Below are 25980 nucleotides of genomic sequence, written 5' to 3'. Positions count from 1 at the left end.
GTATAACAAAAATTAAGACGTGTCCTTAAAGAAGTAGGATTTGTGGGGTTTAACGTCCCAAAACCACTATTTGATTATGAAAGACGCCGTAGTGGAGGGCTCCGGAAATTTTGACCCCCTGGGGTTCTTTAACGTACACCCAAATCTGAGTACACGTGCCTACAACATTTCCGCCTCCATCGGAAATGCAGCCGCCGCAGCCGGGATTTGAATCCGCGACCTGCGGGTCAGCAGCCGAGTACCTTAGCCACTAGACCACCGCGGCGGGGCTGTCCTTAAAGAAGTAGCTGAATGTTTACGGTACACTGGTATAACAGAACTTGCACAATGAGAGAAAGCGGTGATATACAGCCATAAGTGCGCATAAGTGCGTCGCTGATTGGACTCAGAATTCGAGCTAGCGTCGCCATCCCGCGCCATGCTAAAGAGTCATTGAACACCACAGCCGAACTAGAGGAAAACGCAAGTGCGGCCTGTAAACAGGCCGCAATTTCTCGGGGTGAGTGTGAGCACAGACGTCGCGTCACCAAGCATATCTTTTTTTTTTTTGGTATGGATGATGGAATGAGTGAGACTTACGCTTGAGCTATGGTCGCCACCTAACGTATAGTGCTTAGGTGCTGACAAAATTGCGCTTTTCTCATTGGAAATGCGCGCAATGGGACGGACGCGTAGCAACGACACGTTGCAGGAGCGAATCGCTGAAGCCACAGTAATGATGTGTTACTTCGCTTTACCGCTCTCTTTACCACCCCGCCGACCAAAAGCACTTTGAGAGGAAGCGGGAGATATAAAAGGTGCACTTGTAAAGCCTCGTTCACATCGAAGGCGGGGTGGCCAAAGCGGCGAGGCGGCAACACGGGAAGCGGCGAAAACCTCTTCGCCAGGCGGCGAAAACGGGAAAAAACCGGGCGGCATGGCCGATTGCTCTCGGAGCAGCTTTTTGCCGCCTGCCGCGGCTCGCCGCTTTGCCGCAGCCAATCGCAACACCTTGCGGTGGTGGCGCTGATGTATTCTTGAAGTAAACATCCGGTAGAGATTATTCTAAATGGCGTCAACCATGTCCGAGGAAACAGCCTTCTCCACGGAGCTCTTAATCGATGCTATTAAGCACTACCCAGTGCTTTTTGACAAATGTCATCCGCGATACAAGGAAGTGGAGTACAAAAAGGAGCTGTGGATGAAAATAGCAAAGGACTTAGGAGTTACCGGTAAGTGCACAGCCCGTCGTTCATACTCTGTAAACAGAAATAAGCCGAAATGGCAGTAAATGACCTTGTCCTCTAGCGCACACCAAGATGGGAGTTTGAAAAAACCCGTCTCTGGGAGTAAAAAATTTACTCCCCATCAGAAGGGGGTTTTCGCATGGTGTCAGGGGGGTTTTTATTTACATCCATAGGGGAACTTTTTCAGGTCAGTATGGGAGTACATTTTTTGCATCGACCGAGAAAAAAAATTACGTCAGCAGCCGTACCATGCGCAAGCGTAACTTTAATTGCATTACATTTAATACGCACAACAATGATTACAGTACACAAACATTATCACAACGTTCACGTAATATCACAACACTCGCACTCACCACAGCTTGCCACACGCAGTACACACCTACCATATAGTCACCGAGTATATATAGGCACCACATTCTGACCTCCTGTAGCCCAGGTGAAGCCTTTTTTTTTCTAATAATTAAGCAATAAATACTCACGGCGTAAGTATGACCTTGCGGTAGTCTGATGTAAGCACTTCAACACACATGCCTTTTATCCTAATCCTGCCTAATATTTACTATTTTTTTACTATAACGAAAAAGTTTTATCAGTTGACGCTCTGTCGTACAGGCTGAATTCGCATCAGCAGTGCTGTTTGTGGACCCGGAAAATGCACTGAATCATACACAAAGTGCGCGCGGTTTTGAATGGACACATTAACGAGGCACATTCAGCAGCTCCAGCGATGAACCGAGGTAGACCGCCGCTACCGCGTTCGACGACTATAGCCTCACTCACGAGTACGGCACGGTGATTCGATGAATGACAGCTGGCGATCACAAAATGCTTGCTGATGTGCAGTTTACGTCTTGTTTTTCCCATGCACAGAAATAGGTGTCCGCTATCTACGCAGTTTAAGCTACGGAGCGATAGACTTAAACGAATGAGACGGTTCGCAGTCGCTGTTCCCGTTGCTCGCATGCATTGCATGTATAGATGCCGGCTTGATACCGACGGCATAGCGAGGCCTTCCTACCGCTTAGATGTTGCAGCCGGTGAAATACCGGTGACACTCCGAGAAGCCACTATAGGAGGAGACGGGGCGAGCGCGTCGCCGGCGCAACTCTCAGACCGGTTGCCGGCCAGCCTGCCGTAGTCGAGTGAAGCCTACTTCGAACCGCTTCGAAGTTTTACGGTGCAATCGCTGACGATCGTACTCCGCCTCGTTCGGCGCTCGCCTTGTAGTTAGTCATTGACAGCTGCGGTCGCAAGGCGCAGTAGACTGTTATACATCCCAGCAGCCTTCATTTTTTGTGAAACACATTCTTTGCATCGCCGGTGGTCGGTGCTAGCTCGTAGCGCTTGCCGCGGCGGCCAGCGGACAGTGCGAGTTCGATACGATGCCGGCTTAATACCGACGGCATAGCGAGGCCTTCTTACCACTTAGATGTTACAGCCGGTGAAATACCGGTGACACTCCGAGAAGCCACTGTTGGCAGAGACGGGGCGAGCGCGTCGCCGGCGCAACTCTCAGACCGGTCGCCGGCCAGCCTGCCGTAGTCGAGCGAAGCCTACTTCAGACCACTTCGAAGTTTCTGATGGTGAAACTGCAGGAGCAGCCGCTGACGATCGTAACAGCTTGCTTTTGCTACCATTAAGTTATTCTTCGAAGTTTTTTGTTACTCGGCCCTTTGAAGCGTGGCATTCAGGACGTTTCGTTGAGGAATCGGACTGATGTGCAGCGTGGTTTAAGGTGCGAAATATATTGAAATGTTCCCAGTAAATACCAACCGGTCGTGTCTATTCTTCGCTGCACTTATAATTTCGTTGCCTGTGGACAGATGCTTACACGGTTAGCCACACAAATCACATGTGTTTCACACCGACGTGCAAACATATGCCCGTACAGACACATACACACACACACACACACACACACACACACACACACACACACACGCACACACACACACACACACACACACACACACACACACACACACACACACACACACACACACACACACACACACACACACACACACACACACGTCACGCCCAAAGAGGGTTTTTAAAGCTCCTATAGGGAGTTTGTAACCACGTGACCTGAAACTCCCTGGGGATTTTAACAAGGTCATGTCGTTCATAAACTCTGTGATTAAGGAGGGGGCGTTTTACGATGACATGTGCCGAGTTCACTCCCTACCAGGGAGTAAATAATTGGGGCAGGGGAGTTTTGTGGGCTCATGTGCTGGAGAAACTCCCATCTCGGCTAACTTTTGTTTACAGTGTAGCATCAGAAAATTTTCAACTCCGCTCTCGTCAGACACACAAACGCGCTCAAGGAAGTGTAGATGTCGTGAGCATTCAAGCTCGTTGTTTCGCTCGTCAAGAAACCAATATCTATGCAGTTCCATGCACTCTCTCGGTACGCTACATGTGCGACTGGCTGAGCGTAAGCGATACTCAGCTTAAAAACAAATTTCTATTGTCTCTTCGTAGCGTGCGTTTCAACAGCCTTTAAGAGATATTTCGATATGAGTACGCGGAAAGCGTCTCCACGAAATTCGAAAGCTTTGTGGAGTTCCGCGTTTTATTGGGCAATCACTGCGTTTTCACGAGAAAAATTTAAAATCGGCGTTCAAAAATCAGGCAAGTTCGGCACAGTCGCCATATTTGGCGGCTTGCTCATGGCGTCAGTCCGTAGGCACAGCAGAAAATTTCATGGCTCGCTGCAGCTTATTCTAATCTTGCCTCAATACGGCTTAGAACGCTGAATCTACCAACACCCCTTTCTGCAATTTATGACAGTTGAGCAGTCTGTACAACACTCACACACGTGAATGTGCAAAAAGATGTATGTGGTGCCGTTTTCTACCACTTTTCATGTAAATTCAGAGATAATACAGCTCGCCTACAATTTATTATTATTAGTTTTCTTGAGTGAGATTGCCAAATCACTCCAGTTTATGCACGAAAAAAAAAAGATGCTGTGCAATACGCTGTGCAATATGTACAGTTGTGCTCAATTTGAGTAGTGACACATTGACCACCGTCGAAGGGGCCGCAAGCCTGAACTGGTAATTATTATACTGGTTTCAATAATACCAGTATGCTTGAACAAACTTTGCTATGTCAGCCCTGCTTTGCATGTGCACTTTGAGCACGGATTGCATTTGCAACTTATTGAGTCCAACTGCATACATCTGGTAAAAGCAATTCGAACATTGTTAGAGTAAATATGAAAAACGAATTTATTTTCTCTTGATGCAGGTCAGAATGTTACAAGGAAGAAGGCACGGGCCAGGGTGAAGTTGAAGCGACATAAATACAGCGACACTCTTGAAGTCGACACAGAAGACCTCGAGAGGTGCGGCAGCAGCACGTCAGACATTAGCAGTCGTCAGGCAGAAACCACCGACAGTCCTGAAACGTAATAATGGTTTCATATGAGATATTGGCTGACATTTATAAGTAGAGCAATAAGTATTGCCTCGTATGTAAGTTTGTAAGGCACTCCCAGCTAATTATTTTGGAAATTAATCATGCAGGCAACAAGAGACTGATGTCCTTGAAACAGAAGGAGAGGAGGCAAATACAAGGCAAGAACATTGTAGTTGCCGCTGCACATGGTGTGTTCCAACTTATAGAGGATGTCTTTACTAATTTAGGTTTTTTACAGTGCACCAAGGCCCAGGAAGTGTCGTCGAGGGTAAAAAAACCGAAAGACGTAAGTTGTGATTTATTACGGTGCAGAACATTATGAAAACACACATCTCCTCATTTGCAGGATTTTCAATGAAGCAGCTACATCTTTGGATGGGGCAGCGGCATGTTTAGACCATCTAAAAACAGCACGCGAAGACCGAGAACAACAAAAAGACGTCCTGTACCATTTTGGACTCACGATAGTTGGGATGCTTCCCACGCTGCCTTTAGACGACCAGTTAGACACAATGCATGAGGTGCAAAATTTGGTTTACCATAAAGTGAAAGAGGTTAGAAATTGCAAAAAATTGGAGTAATTGGAGTGCAAATAAAGCCTGATTTTGCCCCGTTTCCACACAAGTTGTGCTTTCATAATAAAACTTTGTTTGCTGACATTAATTCGGATGGTGTCGCCTGTTTCTTAAAGTTAATTTGTTTTTCTCTTATATTTGTGTAGATATGTTCGCACATTTTAATACAGACATAGATAGTTTGAAGTGATTTTTCATCTGGTAGCCAATTATGATGAAGGCAGTGAAACGGCAACATTAGAAAATAGCTCTTCATTTGTATTATGCTGTTTACCTTTGTTGTGTAGTATTGTTGTGCCGTGATGCTGTTCATGCTACAGAGATATGTTAAGAAGGCGTAAACTTACTTGACTGGTTACCATCTGCAGTCTGTCACATGTTTCACCTGCCATGGCACTGTATTATGAAATGCCGGCGCAGCTTATCACGAATGGCATGAGCGTGTCTGCAAAAGGTATTTCAACAAGGTTGTGATATTGAGGCAAAGCGATTTCTTAATGTGCTTTCAAATATGACTATACCTGAGATGCATGCGAAATAAAACATGTACCTAAGCCATGTTTACCTTGCCGAGTTCCCACCTGTGCCGGCTAATGCAGTCAGTGCACCGTTAACTACACCCTTAGTTCTCCAGCTCCTATCTGTACGGTTGCCTCGCCAGTCTTCACTGTCTGTGGTGCCTGGAGGACAGTACATATTTCGTGATGCAGGCGACTCCTTCAGAAGAAGGTTGTGCAAAGCCACACAGGCAGACACAATTTTTGTTATGTTCTCTTCTTTTGCTTTAAATGGCCGACGAAGAATTCCCCACTTCTGGGCGAGTATACCAAAAGAATTTTCGACTACTCTTCGAGCCCTGCTCAACCTATAATAAAATATCCTTTCTTGGTGGCGCTCCTCAAATTGGCTGGTTGCACCGCTTTGTATAGAGGAGGACTGGGCCGTGGAAACTGTGGTGTTTCCAGTGAGAACAGGCTGAAGACCTGTAAGAAAGTACGTGTTTTGGAATGAAGCTAAAGTGCTATAAGTACAAAGCACCACTTGTGTGCATGCATTAGTGAAACTAGTTGCACCCAATTATTTGCAGTTCTGCTCTAATACTGATATCTGAAACACAGAATTTATATTCAACTGCATAGCTCCTCTGATGCTTCTTATAATATTAGCTTGACCTATAAAACATTAAAGCTGTGCAGAAACCTCTGTCCAAACAAGCATATTTGAGGCACTATTATGCATATCAATTGTAAGTACTTTAATTCTAGGTTGTCAGTAGTGCTGGTGCAATAACAAAAGAACCCTCATTTATAAGGTATGCACTTACATATATGTTGACGAAATGAATGTGCGGTGAATATGCAGTATGAAGCAAGCAAATTTGTCAAGTGATCAAGTTATGCTGAACTGAACTATTGGTTCAACAATGTCAAGGCCACGGCTATACTATAATTGAAATGTATCTTTATGATATCTCCACTTACTTATCTTAGAATATGGCCTCATCAAGTATGTATTTAGAAGAAATGCCTCGTCACCAACAAAAAATTACGGCATGTTGCCAATACCATCAAGAAAGGCGTCTGGTGGAATTCCAAGAGTGCCATTGGTCACCATGGGTTGCAGCTTGCTTCGGCTGAATATGCCTCCATCTGACTTACTTCCGTTTTGACCAATCTCCACATACAGAAAGCTGGAGTGCAAAAAAATAAATATAAATGTTAGCATTGATGTTTTACAGCACCTTTCATTGGGATTCCACCTTACATTTTGAACCAAATGTCATGCCGTATAGCTTAATGCGATAAACACTAGTCCGAACAAACATTTCTGGGCATCTGTCCAATTTAAGCATATTGTTTACCATAGAACGATGGTACAGCAAAGAATATTTTTCCTAAAGAATTAATTGTTTGACTACAATAAATTGTCTGACTAATTGGTAATGCCTTATCTGCCCAGGTATATTAGCGAGAACAGACAGAAAGACACAAGAAATGGGATGAACACACCTGCATGTCCTCGTGCTCTTTCTTGTGTCTGTGATTTTGCTCTAATTACCGTACATTATTAATTACAGCCAGTTACTGCCTTTCCTTGACCATAACTTGTTCATCACTGCCAAGCTATGTGGAGTTTCGCATGAGTGTGAATTGAGATTTTTATGTAAACTGTTAGAACGACTCTTTGTTTTGATGAAGGATCTATTTTCAGCAAGTAGACCTACACCACTCTACTGAGGGAATTGAAAGATGTAAAGAATAACTGTGCAATAGTAATAACATACAGCTGAGCTAGTTGATAAATATTCATTCAAAAAGTAGGGCATAGTGTCGTCACTTCTTTTGTTAGTGTTTGCATGCCCTGCATTTTAGAAAGTGCCTTGATACAAGCAGGTGACGTGAAATATAATCATATGTAGCACAGAACTATGCTGACAGGTAGCTCAGCCTTTAATTGGAAATGCGCACAGCATTTTCTATGAACAGGGCTGCGTTCTCAAACAATAATCACTCACATACAAAACCACATCAGCAGATACATACCAGTAGTTTGCATCACTGATTGCCATCAATGACTTGCTGAATGAGCCCTTGTAATTTTTGTCTCGGATTCCTGAGTTTGCTGGTCACTCCACAAACACATGTTTGCCATCTATGGCACCCACGCAGTGTGGCATATCCCACTTCTCTTCAAATTCTCTCGCAACCTGCAATGAGGTCATAAAAAACAACGTTAACCTTAAAGGATTTCGAAGCGAATGGTTACATTAACAATAATAATAAGGTTTCATTGATACTGATATATACTAATAAGTGGCGCACATATTCATGTGCAGTGTAATTAGTGTAGGCCAGCTGTTAGAAACAGTTGTCACATAAAGTATCAACTGACAGGTTACCTTTGACCATTCATTCTGTGTCGATGGAAGTGCCACGTATGTGGGGCCAAGTACATTCATAATTGCCTGGCATACTTCACAAGCGATGACACAGGCCGTGTATCTACCCGTCAGAAAATTGAACGATGATAATCGAAGCGTCTCTCCTGCCGCCAAGAATCTAATAAAAACATTGGTAATTTTAAAACTGCTTTGAAACAACCTTATTAAGTGGCTTTGCATGGTGAAAATAACAAATAATTTATGTGAGTGACGTAAAAACAAGCAGTTCAACGCACGAAATTTGTCCATATGAACCCTTGCCTGATTGCTAGAGCTAGCCGGTGTTCTGCAGGGATTGCCTTTCGATAGTTGGTGTCATTCTTTTTGATCCTTGGCCTGAGCATTTCCAAGAGTGTGTCGAAGCAGCTCGGGGACATCCTCAAATATCTGCGGAATAAACACACGTGCCAGGCAATTTGAACAACACGCACAACTCAGTGCTTACAGTGGCAGACATCACTAAAGAAACGTGAACTCTCATTAGTTCCTAATGGGTACTCACTCTTTGTAGTATTAACCATCGCGAGACCGAAGGAGCGGCAACATAATGTCAGCATGCCGCATAGTATCTCGCTGCTGCAATGCTGGACGGACCCACCAGCGACGTTGGCAGCGCGAGACAGACGTGCGATTTTCTCTGCGATTCGGCGTGTGGTGCGACGATGCGACTGCCGGAGTGGTGACGTTTCGCGACGTTTCGTGACGTATCCTCGCGTCGCACCGCCGCATAGCCAGTGCGGCGAGCATCAAACCGGCCAGATATTTTCGTCGCAGCATCGCACCACTGCATGGCAGCAGCCAATCACAGCGCGAGCATACGAGTGGTGTCACGATGCTAGTGGCGCCATTTCCCTGTCGCCGCTCCCATCACCCATGTTTCAAGGCTCCAGGCGAGTCGATGGACGGTACGAGCGTGGATTGCTGACATCGCCGACTGCGGCGGCGTGACAAACATCGCATACGTTTGTTTCCCTGGTGACGTGATGTTATTCCGCATTGAATAAAGTGATGCTTGAAGTGCGCCTTTTCTGCACGACAACACCCGTTTTGAAACCGCTATCCAGATCGGATATTGTGAGCAGCGATGCAAGGTCATTTCGCAGGTAAACACAGCTACCGGCGTGTCTGCGCTGGCTCGCTTCGCTTCCACCTTTGCTCTTCACATCGATGGCATCGATAAAGTAATAATGTATGCTAACGCATTACATACGAGTGCAATGCTAGATAGTGTTGTCAAAAACAAGCGCTTCACGATGAGCTCGCGTGTGAACGGCGTAGGCGACGCCCGGCGCCCGCGATGCTAGGCCTACCTGTCGGAGTCGTGAATAATCAGCTGTTGCCGTGGTTAGGACGTGTTTGTCGTTCACAAATGCGATTTATTATTTATTTTGGGGGGGGGGGAACAACACGTGGCTGTGTAATGTTTGTTTTGAGCCTCATTACGAGGATACCAAGTCGTTCGACCCTGCATGCCGAGGCACCGCAGGGGGGTGGAGCCTGCCGCTGATAGCTTGTTCGCCCCCGTGTGTCCCAAAACGTTGCGTGCGGCACGCCGCACCATGCGGCGCCGCACGCCGCATCGCACGGAAAATCGCACGTCTGTCTCGCGCTTTACCCGCTTCCAGCGTTTCATAATGCGACTATAATGAAGCGACCGTTAGAACGGAAAGTATATCGTCCTCTTCGTCCAAACTTGTCATGGCAGATGTCGTTACAAAGCAAAACTGGCGACACCGCTGAGTCAGAAAAGGCGCGAGAACTGCGCAGCTGACTCAATGTTAGACAGGCGCCCTAATGTGGAGAGTAAAGGAGTCACACGACGAAAAGTCCCAAAGGGTGCCATAAGATGGCAAGACACGGCGAGATGTCCCGCCTCTTTGGCCGCGCGGGCGGCCAAGCAATCCGTGTGGTCTGAACAGGGGCACGCACTCGCCGCGTTGAGAAACACGCTTTGCCGCTTCGCCGCCCCGCCTTCGGTGTGAACCATGGCGCAGGGGAAAGCGGCGAAGCGGGATTTCCGAAGCGGCGAGTGCGTGAACGTGTTCAGACCGCATGCCTCTTTTCTCTGGCCACACGGCAGAAGAGGCGGCCATCTCGCGATTTTGCGCACGTGTCGCTATGACGTGTCAGTGCTTGCCGAAAGGAGGTATCTGCGTGCCACCTGTGGCGTTCCCTTTACTGTGACCGAATGCATTTTCAGGTGTGTACAAACATTAATTACGGTAGATTTCTTTCTAATTAAAACAATTGACTTTTTAGCCAGTAGAAATGAGCGGTCGAGTCAAATGAACAAATTAAAGTCCTCACTACTAATAGTCCACCGCCACTTTGGAATTTCTGAAAAGCGACCAATGGTAATCACCGCGGAGCAATTAAATATGGCTAATTCAGCACGTTGAATCGAAACCGACGTGTGAAACAGCATATATATATATATAGTCAAAAGTTCGACGTAAGTACGTCTGGTCAGGTGTCATGTTGACGATGTAGTGTGGTCACTGACCATGACAAGGAAAAAAAACAGACGTTTCGGGATTCATACAGGTTCCTTGTAGCAGACGACAGTCTCCATGTCTAAAAAAGCGACACACGACTCTTGCAACATACAACCCCTGCCTGCTTAGTGTGAACAAGGAACCTTTACGGATCCCGAAACATGTACCGCATCTACACATTCTCAAAGAGCACATCTATTTGGGTGCACGTTAAAGAACCCCAGGTGGTCCAAATTTCCGGAGCCCTCCACTACGGCGTCTCTCATAATCATATAGTGGTTTTGGGACGTTAAACACAACATATCAATCAAAGAGCACATCTACCGTTCATTTCGAAAACGCCTATAATGACGACAGTTTTCCTCGCATTGGGAGACATTGATAAGGGAGCGTCGCTAAGTGACCATATGGTAGGAAAGCGTTGGCACAAAACGTAGTATCAAGATTTACGGTTGACCACGGTCAGGGAAACTGTGTTGCAATTACGGACGTTTTCCAAGTGAATGGTAGATGTGTTGTTTGGCGCATCACTTTCGGTTTCGCCTGCTAAATTAGCCATATTTCATCGCTCTGCGGTGATTACGAGTGGTCACTTTTTATGTTTATAGCAAATGTTGAGCTGTCCATGGCTTCTACGGTTAGGTGATTTATTGCGTAAGCGAAGTAACCAATGAGCTTTGAAGTGAGCGATCACGCCCTGGATCCCGTATATTTCGTTATGTTTAATGATGGCTATAAGATGTGTTTTCGTAAAAACAAGAAAAAAAGTAGAGAATTGCGAAACCATGGGCTTACTTTTGCTCGCAGTCTTGCAGGCTTTGTGCGGCTTTCACCCCACTTGGAGGCCGCTTTTCCCGAACAAAGTATAAGTCATGTCCGAGTTAACCGAACGGCCACACTACAACAGCTAGAGCACCGTAATTTGCGAGCATCTTTAGATGCAACACTCATTATATTCATTTAATTGTCACGGTAATGTGAAGCACATTTCTGATAAGCTAACCTTCATTAACATCGCAGGAGTGAACCATATTCATCACATGATAAAAATGAAGCGCTCTTCACAAGTGGAAGTTTTACCAACTCTTTACATCTTTTTTTACATCCGCAACGCAGGTGCAGCTTATTTCGCAACTTCTACGCTAAATACATTCTGTTCGTATGTTTTTGGACCACGTTTTAAGAGAGAGCAACGCTAAATTTTGTAATCACAACAAAAGCACGTGATCTGATGCTAAGGTATTTAACAGCCGATTATCACACACGTGATTTTTTAATTAGATTATACTTGTTCTTTACCTCTATTTAAGTTCATGGTCTTACACCAACTACATTTCCAACAAACATAAACGTCATGCACCCATTGTACAGCGTTTTGTTTTAAAAGTTGTAGATGACACATAGATAATGAAAGACCTCAATCGCTACTTTCAAATCGTCTCTATTGTCTGGTTAACGAATTCCTGTTAACGAATTCATGCTTAGAAAGCATCAAAATAATATCGCTTGATCACATCATGACTTTATGGAGAAAACTGTTTAAACTAAAATGCGAAATAGTTGCAGACTCCTTCGTCTTCAAGCTGTCGCTCTCGTTATCATGCGCCCTCTTGGACCTTGGACCTGGTCTTCTGTGCCGTTTTTTTTTCCGGTTTGCGTGACCCGCGTCCTAGCCTCGGCGCCTTAGGGGAAGCGAAGTCCTGCGAGGCCACCGTCAAGAATACCGCCGATTCTCGTGGCAAGTTATCGATCTGTGCATGCATGTCATTCCGCAGATTTCAAGTGCTTGAGGTGCCCGGCTTGTCATCCATTCATGATTCTTATACCAAATGATCACGCTAACAGTAAAGCGCTCAGTACAGGTCATAACAAGCCTTGCAAAGCTCGAACCTGGGAAACGACCGTGCAGGTGAAGCAGCCCGAACTGCTCATGATGAGGCTCCTTGTGTAGCTATACCATTATCAAGAACGGACGCCACTGCATGGTTTCGATCACTTGCACGAGAACTGACACTCGCTCAGTGGAATTCACTGGCATTCACCAACGTCCGCCTTCATAATTTGGACCCACACCTACAGCTGCGTCTTCCATCAGGAATAACCAGAGCAGAGGAGACGCTTTTGTGCCGTCTGTGGATTCGGGTGGCCTTTACGAATGCTTATTCCTTTCGAATCGGAATGGCCAGAAGCCCGATATGTGACAACTGTGGCTGCGCAGAGACTTTCTCCCATCTTCTCGGCGGCCCCGCCGCGGTGATCAAGTGGCTAAGGTACTCGGCTGCTGACCCGCAGGTCGCGGGTTCAAATCCCGGCTGCGGCGGCTGCATTTCCGATGGAGGCCGAAATGTTGTAGGCCCGTGTACTCAGATTTGGGTGCACGTTAAAGAACCCCAGGTGGTCGAAATTTCCGGAGCCCTCCACTACGGCGTCTATCATAATCATATGGTGGTTTTGGGACGTTAAACCCCACAAATCTAATCTAATCCATCTTCTCTGCGAGTGTCCCCACTTCAGCGTGCCAAGAAAAGAACTGTCGAAAGCTTCAGATAGAATAGGCAATCGCCAATTGTCGGAAGAAAGGGTATTAGAACACTGGCCGAGACCGTCCTCTGCACGCAAGGCATTGAGAGCGTTGTTGCGCTTTCTGCGGTCAAGTGGTCTTAGAGACAGACTGTAAACACCGTCGTGGATCGTATAATGACCTTCTATCTCCTTTTTTTACAACGTCTCTTTTCTCTCATCCTTTATCCCCCTTTATTCCCTTCCCCAGTACAGGGTAGCCAGCTCCATGGTCTGAGAACTGGCTAACCTCCCTGTCTTTCCTCATTCATTCCTCCTACTCCTCCTCCTCGAACCTGGGTTAAAGGAACCGAACAAGACCTAAATTTATATAATTGACAGAAACCATAGAGTAATATAAAAGGCGAAGAGAGGACACTTCTATGGGCCCCTGTGGCTGATTTGGTTTCGCAGCGCACCAAGCGGGTGTGGCGAAACTTTGCAGCCTTAGAGATGGCAGACCGCAAGAAATGTCTCGATGGCATACTTTAGTTTTTTTTTTCTTTTTTTAGGAGGGGGGGCATCGTTTGCATGCATCGATGAGCTTCGTGTAAGCTGCACCGCTAGAGCGGCAAGCACACGATGCCAATGTGTGTTCATGCACACAATATAATTAAAACTTGAGAATTATTTGAGGAGCGAAAAGTTTTATTTTCAAGTGATATTCTTGGCAAGCAAATGCCCGCTTTGTTCATGTTTGACAAACGAGGCACAAAGAGAGGTTAAGTGCACTGCGATACGCGAAAATACAGGTGCCATATTATGATTATAAATTACACACAAGAAATAAACAAATAGGCAAATATATAACGAGAACTGCAGCTTAATAAAACTGCATTTAACGCACACGACTACTCATACAGTGCATAACGCGACACGACAGCCTCAGCACTTACCTCATGCATGAACTGGAACAAAAAAAAAAATGTTGGCTACGTTTTCCTTCCCACCTTCGCACTAATTTTATCTTGCACACTTTACATCGCTCTTTCACGAAAAACAGCCACAGGCAGTTGCCGCAGCAAAACAAAAGCAATTTTATGTGTCATGTAAGCCGTTAAAGAGGCAGGAGTGGTTACTCAAAGTTACGTCCTAGCTTTAGCTAGCAAACATTTTTTTAGATTCAGTGCTTCAAGCAATTTACGAACGGCACAGACAACGATACTGAGCATAGCTGCACTTTTCACAAAAGCTCATCCATGCAGTGAATTCTAATACATGCAGCACCTGAACGAAAACCTAACAACGCGAGCGGCGACTCAATTTCTTGAGCCAAGAATTTTCTCGCAAACGTGCTGCGAAGCGTTCCTGACAGTTTTCTTTCGTGTGAAGCAGTCCACGAAAACAGCACGCGAAGTGAAGAGCCCAAAAATGATCTTTGCGCGGAACAGTACATTGCCAGAAACGTTAGGTTAAGGCTTCAATGACAAATGCAGTACGCACTTAACATATAGTATTGATGGCGTTCGTACATACCAACCATCAGCCAAGCTTAGAGGCAGACGAAAACCACGACGAACGCCGGGCACTTTATAGCACATCTTTTGTGACACATCCCTGCTGCTGCCCGTACATACTTCTTCATTGCCGGAAATGCTCACGAACCTGGAGCGTGACAACGTTGCCGTCGCGTCGACGCCATGTGCACTCCTCTCGCGTCCGATTTATGCCTGATCCCAGCTTGACGTTATCGCACCGTACAATCGCAGACGATAAAGACAGATTCAGGCCACTATCGCATACGCAAGAACACGTATAGACGTATGATGCACTACAAAATGTGCTGTAGTAAATAACTAGTGCGTGTGTTTCTTTGAAGCAGTAAGTGATGTGTTGCCATCTTACGGCTGGGCTGAAGCTAAGTAGCTCAGCCGATTTTTGGCCCGTGGGACCACTCTTTTCGTTTTAAATAAGGAACATTTCTTAGTGAACTTCGGTGACTTAGAGCGTATCTATCTATCTATCTATCTATCTATCTATCTATCTATCTATCTATCTATCTATCTATCTATCTATCTATCTATCTATCTATCTATCTATCTATCTATCTATCTATCTATCTATCTATCTATCTATCTATCTACCTATCTATCTATCTATCTATCTATCTATCTATCTATCTATCTATCTATCTATCTATCTATCTATCTATCTATCTATCTATCTATCTATCTATCTATCTATCTATCTATCTATCTATCTATCTATCTATCTATCTATCTATCTATCTATCTATCTAGCCGCTTACGTTTGGGGGCCCTCGTGGTCACCCCCTTAATTTGGCATAAGCCAAAAGTAGCATAGGAGGGTAAGATTGTTTGACGAATATGCCCCGCTGGTCAGGAAATGAATATTGTCACAATCCCATCGCGTACGTCGTCAAACACTTCCCGCCAGATAGTGGCGCATACCCATGGGCCGGTATGTGCCGCTGGTATACGGGTGTGTGCCTCAGGTGATTGACACTGAATATTTACGGGAACGACGAGAACACACATGGGCAATTTGAACGAGCAAGCGTTATGAAATACCCGACATCGGTAGCGTCGACCCGACGAATGTAAGGAATAAATGTTAGTGTCCTAGCTGGAATCAAACCCAAGTATTCTGCGTGGCAATGAAGCATTTTACCACAGAGATACGACCGGTTTCGGAACTAGTTTTCAAATAGACGCTCATCTTCGTGAAACGTCAATAGTTGTTGCAGTGGTGCCTACGCAATTTTATAAACATTACATATGTACTCCTTTGATACAGCCATCACGTCCGGTTAACGTCTATTGGGGTTAGTTGCACTGCGCTGAAGTTGATTTATGGAGCAGTGACCAGGGTCAGTATCCTCGCGAGCATAAGCGCTCCACCGCAGTTACTGGTATTGCTAATACGCGTGTTCCAGTTGGCATCGTTGCGCAAGTGCAAACAACTGGTTATATAAAAATCTGCAACTCTTCAACATATGTCTGTGCGTGCAACATTTGCACATATAATTAGCGTTATTTCATGACGTGTCGCTCAACAAAAAACTGCGACACAGTCACCTTCCCTCCGCATGCTTCGCATAACGTTGATTCCCAGGTACCTGGAATCGGCCGATTTCTTTGTGTTACTCTATTCAGAAACAGTGAAGAAAAGATTGCATACTTAAAATTGCTCGAATGTTACAAATACACGAGACTGACACTTGCGGAGCGCAAGAGAGGGCACCACACATCGAGTGAGCTCAGGTTCCTGAAAAAAAAATTAAAATAGCGCCATTTGCGTCAATGTGCAGGCTCCTCTCACCTCGCGTGCATAGCTTTCGTGAAGGTAACACAAACGCCATATTGTTTGTCAACTTTCGCGAGTGTGCGCTCCACGAGGAGACGCCACCGGCATTCCATTTCAGCATACCTGACGCACGGCCGCACCCTGAACACATGGCGCAGCAGTGGGTGAGCTGCCCAAGCATCTGGCACATCCTGGTTCAAAGTGTCAGCGTGCCTTCGCATTCGTAGTTTCCTGGTGGACACTCTAGAGGCGCTGCTATGGTTGCTGGGAGAGTAGGTAGAGGCGAAGGGTGGTGGTGGTGGTAATGGTTAGAAGAGGAGAAAGGCACCTAATTTCTGCAGCCCCGTCGGGAGCATGGCGCAGTGCGGTTGGCGCGCGGAGCAAGAATACTTTAAGGGAGCGAACGCCGGGCCTATCCGCTGCCCGATAATCTGCTTCGCTGGGAGCTTGGGAGATGGCGCTAGAAACTTTGCCCCGGTAAAAGGGGCTTTACCCCGGCTTCTCCCCCCCCCCTCCCGTCTCAGTGTAGGAAAGCCCCGTGATGTAAGAAAGTAGCGGTGCTTACTTACCGTCACGACAACACCCTCGCCGCATCGGCAACCTCCTCCCTTGTCACCCTCGCGGCGCCGCTCTACGCGTGTCGCGTGGTTGATATCGCGCGATTACCTGCTGGTTTTCTCGTATTTGGAAACCGTCGCTCACGTGCCGGATGTGCTTTGCGGAATTCACAAGCAGCCCGCCACGGTCCTCAGTCCAGCGAGCCATCTATCGGCATACGATAGTCTTTCCACACAGACGATAGTCTTTCGTGTGGAGAGAGTGAGCAAGACATTTATTCGATGTTCTGCGCAAGAAAATTGGTTGTTGCTTTTTATGGCGAACAGACTGCCGTCAAAAGTTATGTTGGTGAGGCTTTCGCGTTCTCTAACATCCTCTGATTTGGCCATTCTTACTACAATCAGGTGTTCCAGTCGCTGCACTTGCGTGCACATTCTATCACCGAAGTCTTGCTGTGAGAGGCTGCTGGCTGTTCCAATGGCGTGCGTGATGGTGATATTTATTTACTTCGCTAGCTGAAGACCTGCTTGTTGGCGGTATATGACCTTGTAGCCGTCGAACTGTAGGGGTGGCATATAGACTTGCGACGGTGCAATTACTGTTTCCGCGCTTACGTTTCTTCCTTGCGTGACTTTCTTTCTGGTGCCATGTTTTCACCGGAAATTTTCGTGTCTTTTCTACCTCACGTGTTCGAAACGTTTTCATGTTCAATTGCTGTGACGCTGCGCGTGTCATACCGTCAGTATAGCCTTCGGTCGCGTTCATATGCACGGTGTCGTCCGTGCATATGGTGTCGTTGTCATTCATATGCATGCCGTCCAGCTGGTCACTGGGCGTTTCGGTTGTTTCGTCTTCTTGGCTCATCTTGGAAACTAGTGGCCACGGGTCTGGCGCTGGTGCAGTTTTTCCAGGAGCACTCGAACGTCAGGAGCACGCGCCGTCCTAACCACACGTCCTCCTATGGCCTTCCTTTCGGCGTTAGGTTTCAAGGCGGGCGTGAAGCCTCGCAAAAGTCTGAAAACAGGAGACTCAATCAGTAGTGGCTAGTGTCCTCCAATACCTATCATGTCGCCTGTTACGCAGATGCCAAAATGAGGTCTCTCAGTAGCCGTGATTTTAGTTGAGAAACGCGAGAAGAGGGGCCCATGGGAAGCACACCTGCACAACCCAGACCCCCAGTGGCGTTTTCCTCAGCCAGGTTTTTAAAGACTCATCATTTTCACTGGTATAGCGCACCACGACAAGGACACACACAAAGGAGAGATTCACACACACACAGCGCTAACTTGCAACTAATGTTTTATTTGCGATCACACACGCTGTTTATACAACAGGAGACGGATAAAACATGGATAATGTCTGCTCCCGAAAAGTTGCAAGGAATGTGCAAAAAGGTCAATGCAGAGAGTAGCGGGAAACAGGTTTGTAAGATTAAGCACCGGGAGAAATTTGTGAATTGTTGTTGTGGTATTGTCTATAGCACTCCTTTGACTTGCGGTTGCGAATACATAGGCCAATCTGGAAGGTGTGTGAATGAAAGACTAAAGGAGCACAAGTACAATGTAGAAAGAGCTATATGTGGTCATTTGGCCCTTCACTGTCAGAGGTGCGGTTGCGTCCCTATGTTCCAAAACACACGTATACTCTTTAAGGCCCGTGACAGAACCACACGTGAAATTATTGAAGCTTTTGAAATAGACAAAATGAAAGAAAAATGTGTGAGTGTGGCTTCCATAGCATTATCATCTAAAGAAAAGAAGTATCTGGAATTTTCGCTTTGACGGGCTGGAGTAGATTGTCGCTATCGGTGATGACACGTGCATGGGCTGTGCTGTATTCTTGACGTGACATTATCCATGTTTTATCCGTCTCCTGTTGTATAAACAGCGTGTGTGATCGCAAATAAAACATTAGTTGCAAGTTAGCGCTGTGTGTGTGTGAATCTCTCCTTTGTGTGTGTCCTTGTCGTGGTGCGCTATACCAGTGAAAATGATGAATCCCAACCAACTAGCCCGGCAACGTGCCTTAGCAAAATTTTTAAAGACGATAGTCTTTCTTGGGGACCTTCCACGCAAAAACTTTGGTCTGTCTGTCTGTCTGTCTGTCTGTCTGTCTGTCTGTCTGTCTGTCTGTACGTTTGTCTGTTTGTCCACCGTTACCGCGATCCGGGTGCTCTAAGCAGCACCCTCCGATACCCCGAATGGTCGACCCCATTCGCAGCGCCCGCCAATGTTGCTCAAGAATGATTGTTCATACGTGTGTGATTTTGAATTAAAAAGCAATAATCGCATGTCTGAGGCACCATAACAACACATATATATTCTGTATGTTCTTCTTTTACACACTGCACGAACCATGCAACGCTTGCAAGGAACGGGTAATGTTTCCAACGATTTGCTAAAACGAGACGGTGGTGGCACCTACCCGTCGCCTTGAGTTCTTCACCTTATCACCTCTGAGACGGGCGAGCACGCCCATCTCTGGGCCACGTGCTTTGTTTTCCGAAAAGAACTGCCAGATGGCGCTCATGTCTCACGTGTTGCGTGACTTGATGCGCTCGTTCGCCTCCGCTGCGTGCTCGAGGCACTCTAACGCAGCGCCTCCGGAATACAATTCACCGATTTTCTTGAACATCAAATAAATGTTTTGTTTAGTCTCTCAACACGCAAGACTATCGTCTTTCGACGACTTTTTTCAGATTACATTCACATACGGTGCCAATTTTTACCCCCTCTCTCTCTTTTCTTTTTCAACGCTGATTTGATCTGCTCTCCCAGTTCACCACTATACGCCTTCCAAAACTCACACATTGCCAGAACCTGCATTGGTCATTTTCCCTCACTATTTCTTTAATTTAACTATCTAACTTATATGTGGTAAGTTTTTTTTAATCTTCGAAATTTAGACAAAAATCAGTCGAAGCAATTTCGCCTGCAGAGCGATGATACTCGAAATCTTTCAGACTGTTCTCGGCTTCTATTAATTCTTTTGCAACTCATTTAGCCTGTGCCTTTCCATGTGTACCTCTCAGTGGGTAGAAGCCACAGTAATAATCACTGTCATCATTCCTACCTGGTTGCCATGTTGGTGAGTTCAGCAGCAGTTAGCGAATCCTTCCTTTTTGTTTTAGATCGGTTTACCACCTCAAAAGAGCCCAACGAAAACCAGTCTGCAACTCAATTATCAATCTCAGTTGTAACAGAGCAGCGAGAACTGCTCGATGACTCTTGCCTTTGATGCGCCCGCCATCGCAGGAATAGGTGAACTCGACGTATTGCCTTATATGTTATGATATCGCTGAAAACGGTACTCTTTCATATTCACGTGCTCAGTGCGTGTGCTGGGCGCTAGGCCGTCTAATGGCGCAAGCTACAGACAGGCAGCTTTCCACACCCCCTGTTGTAGAGGAGAATTTATTCCGAAACAGACAGCGCCATGGTGCAAACATTGCTCACACCCGGCGATACTCAATCATGATGAGGACACGCACGCACTGCAACACAGAGAACACATCAGAGTCATGGGAGTCCCTGTTGCGTGCCTACGAGCCAGAAGATCAATGCCGGCTCATCCAGCGTGCGGTGTCGCATGGTATCGAGACCTAAGTCTTCAAGATTACAGTCAGCGCTATATATAAACGGGTGTTATGCCTCTGGTTAGTTCCATGCTATAGATTCTTAGACATATGCGTGCTTTTGCGGGCAGCCCGTATTTTCTTTCTCCTTTTCTTGTAATACATCTGCTGTACAAGTGGTATTGTTGTGTACTGTCTCGCTATAAGATAATATATATATTCTGGTTCGGACTTGCCAAGAGAACTCAATTAGTCATGCTTCCATTCTACTTCATAAAAAATAGAAAAATTCGGACGTTTCTATGAGATGGAACACAGTAGTGCCACGCAACAAACAGACGAAACAAAGCCGCAAGAAGTATGGCCTGACAAACCAATGGAAGAGCAGCGTTTTTATGGCGAATAGGCACAAACATAACCCGGCTGGTATAGGTGCAGCCGGCTACTTTGTGATGTATACAAACGTGAGTCATCTTTTTTTCAAGCTTGTTTTGTACGTGATTCCCGCTCACTAAAATTTTTTTATCGTTTTGCAAGGCTCAACTGTGTAAAGATCGGATGCTGCAACATGCTCGTGTGAGCTTGGCGATCCCCTTTTCCTTCAAGCAAGAATTTAGTATTTGAAATCAATAATCTCGAAAATTAACGAGGTCCTACATTTCCTTTGTTCGTAGTCTTCTTTCCTTAGCACAAAAGGATGAAAAATTTCTCATAGCTGTTCCCTCTGCAGGAAACAACGGCTACCCTTGCTACCAAACCGAAGCGTCCGCCCTTTCTACCAACAGGTCGGTCTGGTCCGTTTCCCCCCCTCAAGCTGGATCAAAGCTTCGTTCGCCGCCACAACCAGTTTTATAAAAAAACGAAAGAACGCAAACCTTTGAAGGTGGAAGATGTATCAGGACAGCATTGCTTCGCCCCCCGTGGTTCCTCGTTCTCGTTTGAACTCGAAACTAGGCGCTGTCCTCCGCCGTATAAGAAGACGAAGTTGATCGCTTGGGACCCTGAAGGGCATGTTCAAGTGCTGGATAGTCCCCGAAAACGGAAGACCAACTTTCGTGCCTCAAATGAGTCTCAAGTGACCAGGGGACGTATTCTGAAGGCGAGGCGGCGCAGCAACGTTCAGTCCGTGCACACCGGGGTGGTGCGAGATGCACATGAAATTCCAAAGGGTGCCGTGTTGGCGGTTTTTCTAGTTTGCTTTATCGCTGTCACCATTGATCTTCTTCTCAAGTTCATGTAAATAAACTGAAAAATCCCATATCGGCCACTTTGCCTTATTTTAAATATAGGAATAATTTTTTTTCGGTCTGAGTCTCTGTACCCAGAAACAATTTATTGTACGGAAGAAACTATAAAAATAACGAAATCAAGGTATGTTTCATACAATGTTTACAAAGGCGTAACCGAGTGCAGTTAACACATAGTTACATTAAAAAAATGATTGCCATGCCTGCGCAGAACGCCCAGCACAGCCAAAGCAAAAGCTAGAAGAGCAGGCTTTCCAGAGCCCGATGTAGACTGTCTGGAGGCAACTGATGCGAGTGTACACGTACTCCCTATACCATAAAGCATGGTGATTTTGACGAAGTAAAGAAGCCACCACTCTCATTTCTTTGGTGCCAATCACAGCTTCTAAAGCAGCATGCGGTGAGTGCTTGTCCACGCCGGCTGCGTCGGTGCGTCTCATCGAGCACACCGTTATGACGCACACACATCACTGTGCGTGAACTTGAAACTTCGTGTATGTTCTTGTACTTGAGGGTCCCCATTATGAGCTCAATGTATGCATGTGATTTTGTGCGTGTGTATGCGACTTCGAAACGTATACCTATGTGTGTCAGAAATGGCCTTTAGCATGAAGCCGTACTTGACGGCTGCACACCAGCGTGAGCACAACTTTGCTCGGGAACACACTGCGAAACGCGCAGTTCTTACGTTCGAAAGGAAGTAAGCAGTACTATATCGCGCTGCTATACAGAACACGTTTTCTTCCATAAAGAGCACTTGAAGAAGAGCAGCTACAACAACGACCACGTGTGCACAACACGGATCATTGTTCACTTTGTCTTCCCCCCAACTCTGAAAATATTGCACTTTATAAAAAAATCGTATCGAAAAAAGCTGTGACATTAAAATTACAACAATGGCCCACTTCCTTTAAGTTGCCGTCTTCCAGAACAGCCACTATGTTGCTCCACGACTGACCCAAAGGTCGCGGCTTCGATCTCGACCGTCAAAGCCACTTTTCTATGAAGGCGGAATGGTAGAGAGCGGTCTAGTGTGCGATGTCAGCGCACGTTAAGGATCAACAGATGGTCGAATTAACCGCAACCTTCGAGTACGGCGTATATAATATTTATAAGGTGGTTTTGGGACGTAAACCCCCAGCTATTATTATTATTTTGGAGAATCTTGAACACCTGAGGTGCGGCTTCGCCATTCGTGCATGATAACATTGCTGTGTGTTCTCTCATTGCGTATGTTGTTCGAAGAGAGTACGCTTGCGTCGTTGTTACCTGAAATTTCTGGAAACTTGGTTGATATGTTGAAATGGGCTTTTTTTTAATGCAATTGTCGTGAAGCTCCAGAAAATGACCTAAAGGCAATGTCCGAAGTAACGTGTGCTTGTTTTTTGTGACCATAACTAATGCAGGATACTCTTCACAGAAAAAAAGACATCCCCACTAAGAGGAACTTAAGTGCTTCATAGCCGTTGCATTTCTCTTTAAATAAATAAAATCGTTCAAGATTTCATTCACTTAAAAAGGTCACAAAATTTCGGTAATAATATGATTTATTAAGAGAGCCATCACGAGCTCCAATATAAATTGATGAAATAGAGATTGCGACAAAACAATTTAACGCCTGACATGCGTAGTCACTGATTTTATTTCTGCGCCAATTCACAAGTTCATACCGTTCTGTATATATCCACGAGGACCAAAAAGAAAATACCAGAAGAAGAGCAGAAAAACTTAGACGCTTGGTTAAAAATGGCTTTATCCTGTTGCCTACAATTCTCTCTCGTTGCGTGAACAGCAGTGCGTCGCAGTGGAAAGACATAACACAAAGTAGCAACTATATCAGCCGATATTCTCAATTGCGACTAGTTTCGTTTTTCCGTGCCCAAAAAATAAAATACAGCGCCTGCGGAAATGTTAGTGGGTGGCCGAAACATTTTCTGTATGCACTGCTGTCTTTTGTTCTCTACAGCAACGTAACACTAATTATAATCTTCAAAAGCTGCTAATCCTTACAAAGGACAGCCAAGGTTACTCTGGCAACTCAAATATTTTGAGACGGTTTCTTTCTTCTGCGGGTGTGACTTCTCTAACACAAATCAAAAGTACCATTATCGTTTCGTGGCACATTGTAAACATATATAATGCACTGCATAGAAGTAAGTTTCTTTTGACACATACTATTTTGAAAACAAATACATAGGGTCCCTAAAAACCATACTATGCCAAACAAGAAGTAGGCATTGTAAGGTAAGCCCCTCCAAAAAGTCGAACTTGCAATTTTGAAAGGAAAAAATCTACTGCCCTCTGGGGAACGAACCTGTGGAAGCCCGACGTCGAGCGGCCGTTCCAAGCAGTTTAAATGTCGGGATGGATGGATGGATGAATATGACTGTACCCTTTAGATCGGGCGGTGGCTAGCGCCACCAAGCCGTAATACTTAATGAACCCAAAGCTATATTTATTTTTTTTACTTAAAAAGTGAGTTTGATTATTCGTACTTTGCAGTGAAGAGTGTAATTTTTACTCATGCCTTGACTTTAGCCACCAATCAGATAACCTCCTTCTAGTTAAGTCTACTTGCCTAAAGTCTATTTTGCCCTCCCGGTCCCTAAACCCCAGTGCTTTGAAAAACTCTGCGCCATCATCCTGAACTATAGGGTGAAGCCCTTTACAGAACATTATCAAGTGTTCGGAAGTTTCTTCTTCCTCTCCACACGCACTGCATACTGTGTCTACCTCTTCGTATTTGGCCCGATATGTCTTGGTTCGCAGTACTCCCGTCCTTGCCTCAAACAGTAGAAAACTACCCCGAGTATTATCATAGATCCTTTCCTTGGCAATTTCCTGCTTAAAAGTTTGATAGATCTCTAGTGCTGACTTCTTAATCATGCCCATTTTCCACATGACAGTCTCCGTTTCCTTCACTTTCTTCTTAACCGATAGTTCTTTTTGGTTTGGCCACCTGCTGTTTTCTAAGTATTTACCAGTCAACTTCCTGGTTCGCTTCCTCCATTTTGTATCGACATTGTTCGTGTAGAAGTAGCTGAAAACCTTCCTAGCCCAACGCTCCTCCTTCATTTCTCTCAATCGCTTCTCAAATTTTATCTTGCTGCTAGCTTCCCTGCCCTCAAATGATGTCCATCCTATATAATTTTGTACTCCCTGATTTGGTGTATTCCCGTGAGCTCCTAAAAAAAGCCTACCTATTCCACGTTGCTTAATTTCTAATCTTGCTTGAACTTCTGATCTCATGCACAAGATCGCATTGCCGAACGTCAGCCCAGGAACCATGACCCCATTCCATATTCCTCTCACAACATCATACGTGATGTAATTCCACAGTGCCCTATTTTTCAACACTGCTGCATTCCTGTTACCTTTAGTCGTCACGTATATTTCGTGTTCCCTCAGGTACTCGGTCCCATTGCTTATCCATATACCCAGATATTTGTATTTATCTGTTACCTGTAGCGTGACCTCCTGTATCCTAAGCTCACTACCTTCGTTGTCATTGAAAATCATGACTGCTGATTTTTCTTTACTGAATCTAAAATGTAACCTATCGCCCTCATTACCGCAGATGTCCATCAATCTCTGCAAATCTTCCTTGTTGTTGGCCATTAGCACTATATCATCTGCGTACATTAATGCTGGTAGTGCCTGATCAATCATTTTTCCTTGTTTGACTAAAGAGAGGTTGAAGCCCAGCCCACTTCCCTCTAATTTTGCCTCTAATCCTCGTAGGTACATCAGGAATAATAAGGGTGACAGGGGGCACCCCTGCCTAAGCCCCCGTTTTACCTCTGCAGGCTTGGGTACCTGTTTTTCCCACTTTATAACTACCTTGTTACCTTACAGATACCCTTTAAAAGATTAGTGACTACATGTTCCATGCCTAGTGTTTCCAGTATTCCCCACAATTCCTCTTGAACCACGCTATCGTACGCTCCCTTGATATCCAAGAATGCTAGTCACAGGGGCCTGTGTTCCTTTTCTGCTATTTCGATGCACTGCGTCAGTGAGAACAGGTTGTCTTCCAACCTCCTGTGTTTCCGAAACCCATTCTGCAGTTCCCCCAGCACCCCCTCATCTTCTATCCATGCCTGCAGTCT

General features: G+C 45.5%; 2 protein-coding genes across 5 annotated transcripts; one reads left to right on the top strand and one right to left on the bottom strand.

Moving 5' to 3' along the window:
* Positions 1–1028: 1028 nt before the first annotated feature.
* LOC142777490 (uncharacterized) lies at positions 1029–5318 on the top strand. The gene is made up of 5 exons (XM_075881961.1): positions 1029–1211; positions 4485–4644; positions 4763–4813; positions 4894–4941; positions 5002–5318. Exons 1-4 carry the CDS (start codon positions 1049–1051, stop codon positions 4925–4927), a joined length of 408 nt encoding a protein of 135 aa, XP_075738076.1. The 5' UTR covers positions 1029–1048; the 3' UTR covers positions 4928–4941; positions 5002–5318.
* On the bottom strand, positions 4447–16782 carry LOC142777489 (uncharacterized). 4 transcript variants are annotated; one of them, XR_012888135.1, is made up of 7 exons: positions 8674–8991; positions 8433–8558; positions 7774–7937; positions 6796–6920; positions 5781–6213; positions 5578–5675; positions 4447–4637 (listed from the first exon to the last, which is right to left on the bottom strand). XR_012888135.1 is itself a non-coding variant. In XM_075881960.1 (7 exons), the coding sequence occupies exons 3-6, from the start codon at positions 7797–7799 to the stop codon at positions 5612–5614; spliced, it is 633 nt and encodes a 210-aa protein (XP_075738075.1). In that variant the 5' UTR covers positions 7800–7937; positions 8433–8558; positions 16616–16782; the 3' UTR covers positions 4447–4637; positions 5578–5611. The 4 variants fall into 4 exon arrangements, 3 of the variants coding, with proteins under 3 accessions (XP_075738075.1, XP_075738074.1, XP_075738073.1); XM_075881960.1 differs by lacking the exon at positions 8674–8991 and adding an exon at positions 16616–16782 and having other exon boundaries at positions 5796–6213; XM_075881959.1 differs by lacking the exon at positions 8674–8991 and adding an exon at positions 14702–14910 and having other exon boundaries at positions 5796–6213.
* Positions 16783–25980: the final 9198 nt, after the last annotated feature.

The sequence above is a fragment of the Rhipicephalus microplus genome, chromosome X (genome assembly GCF_043290135.1).
Source record: "Rhipicephalus microplus isolate Deutch F79 chromosome X, USDA_Rmic, whole genome shotgun sequence".
NCBI lineage: Eukaryota > Metazoa > Arthropoda > Arachnida > Ixodida > Ixodidae > Rhipicephalus > Rhipicephalus microplus.
Note: the sequence above shows the minus strand (reverse complement) of the source record. Positions and strands in the feature narration are given on the sequence as shown.

Coding starts and splice junctions, on each gene's coding strand:
- LOC142777490 (XM_075881961.1), top strand. CDS start 1,049: ATGGCGTCAACCATGTCCGAGGAAACAGCCTTCTCCACGGAGCTCTTA. Junction 4,645..4,762: donor ACCACCGACAGTCCTGAAAC/GTAATAATGGTT, acceptor TTAATCATGCAG/GCAACAAGAGACTGATGTCC. Junction 4,814..4,893: donor GGAGAGGAGGCAAATACAAG/GCAAGAACATTG, acceptor GGTTTTTTACAG/TGCACCAAGGCCCAGGAAGT.
- LOC142777489 (XM_075881960.1), bottom strand. CDS start 7,799: ATGGCAATCAGTGATGCAAACTACTG. Junction 6,921..7,773: donor ATCAGTGATGCAAACTACTG/GTATGTATCTGC, acceptor TTTGCACTCCAG/CTTTCTGTATGTGGAGATTG. Junction 6,214..6,795: donor ACCAGACGCCTTTCTTGATG/GTATTGGCAACA, acceptor ACTTTCTTACAG/GTCTTCAGCCTGTTCTCACT.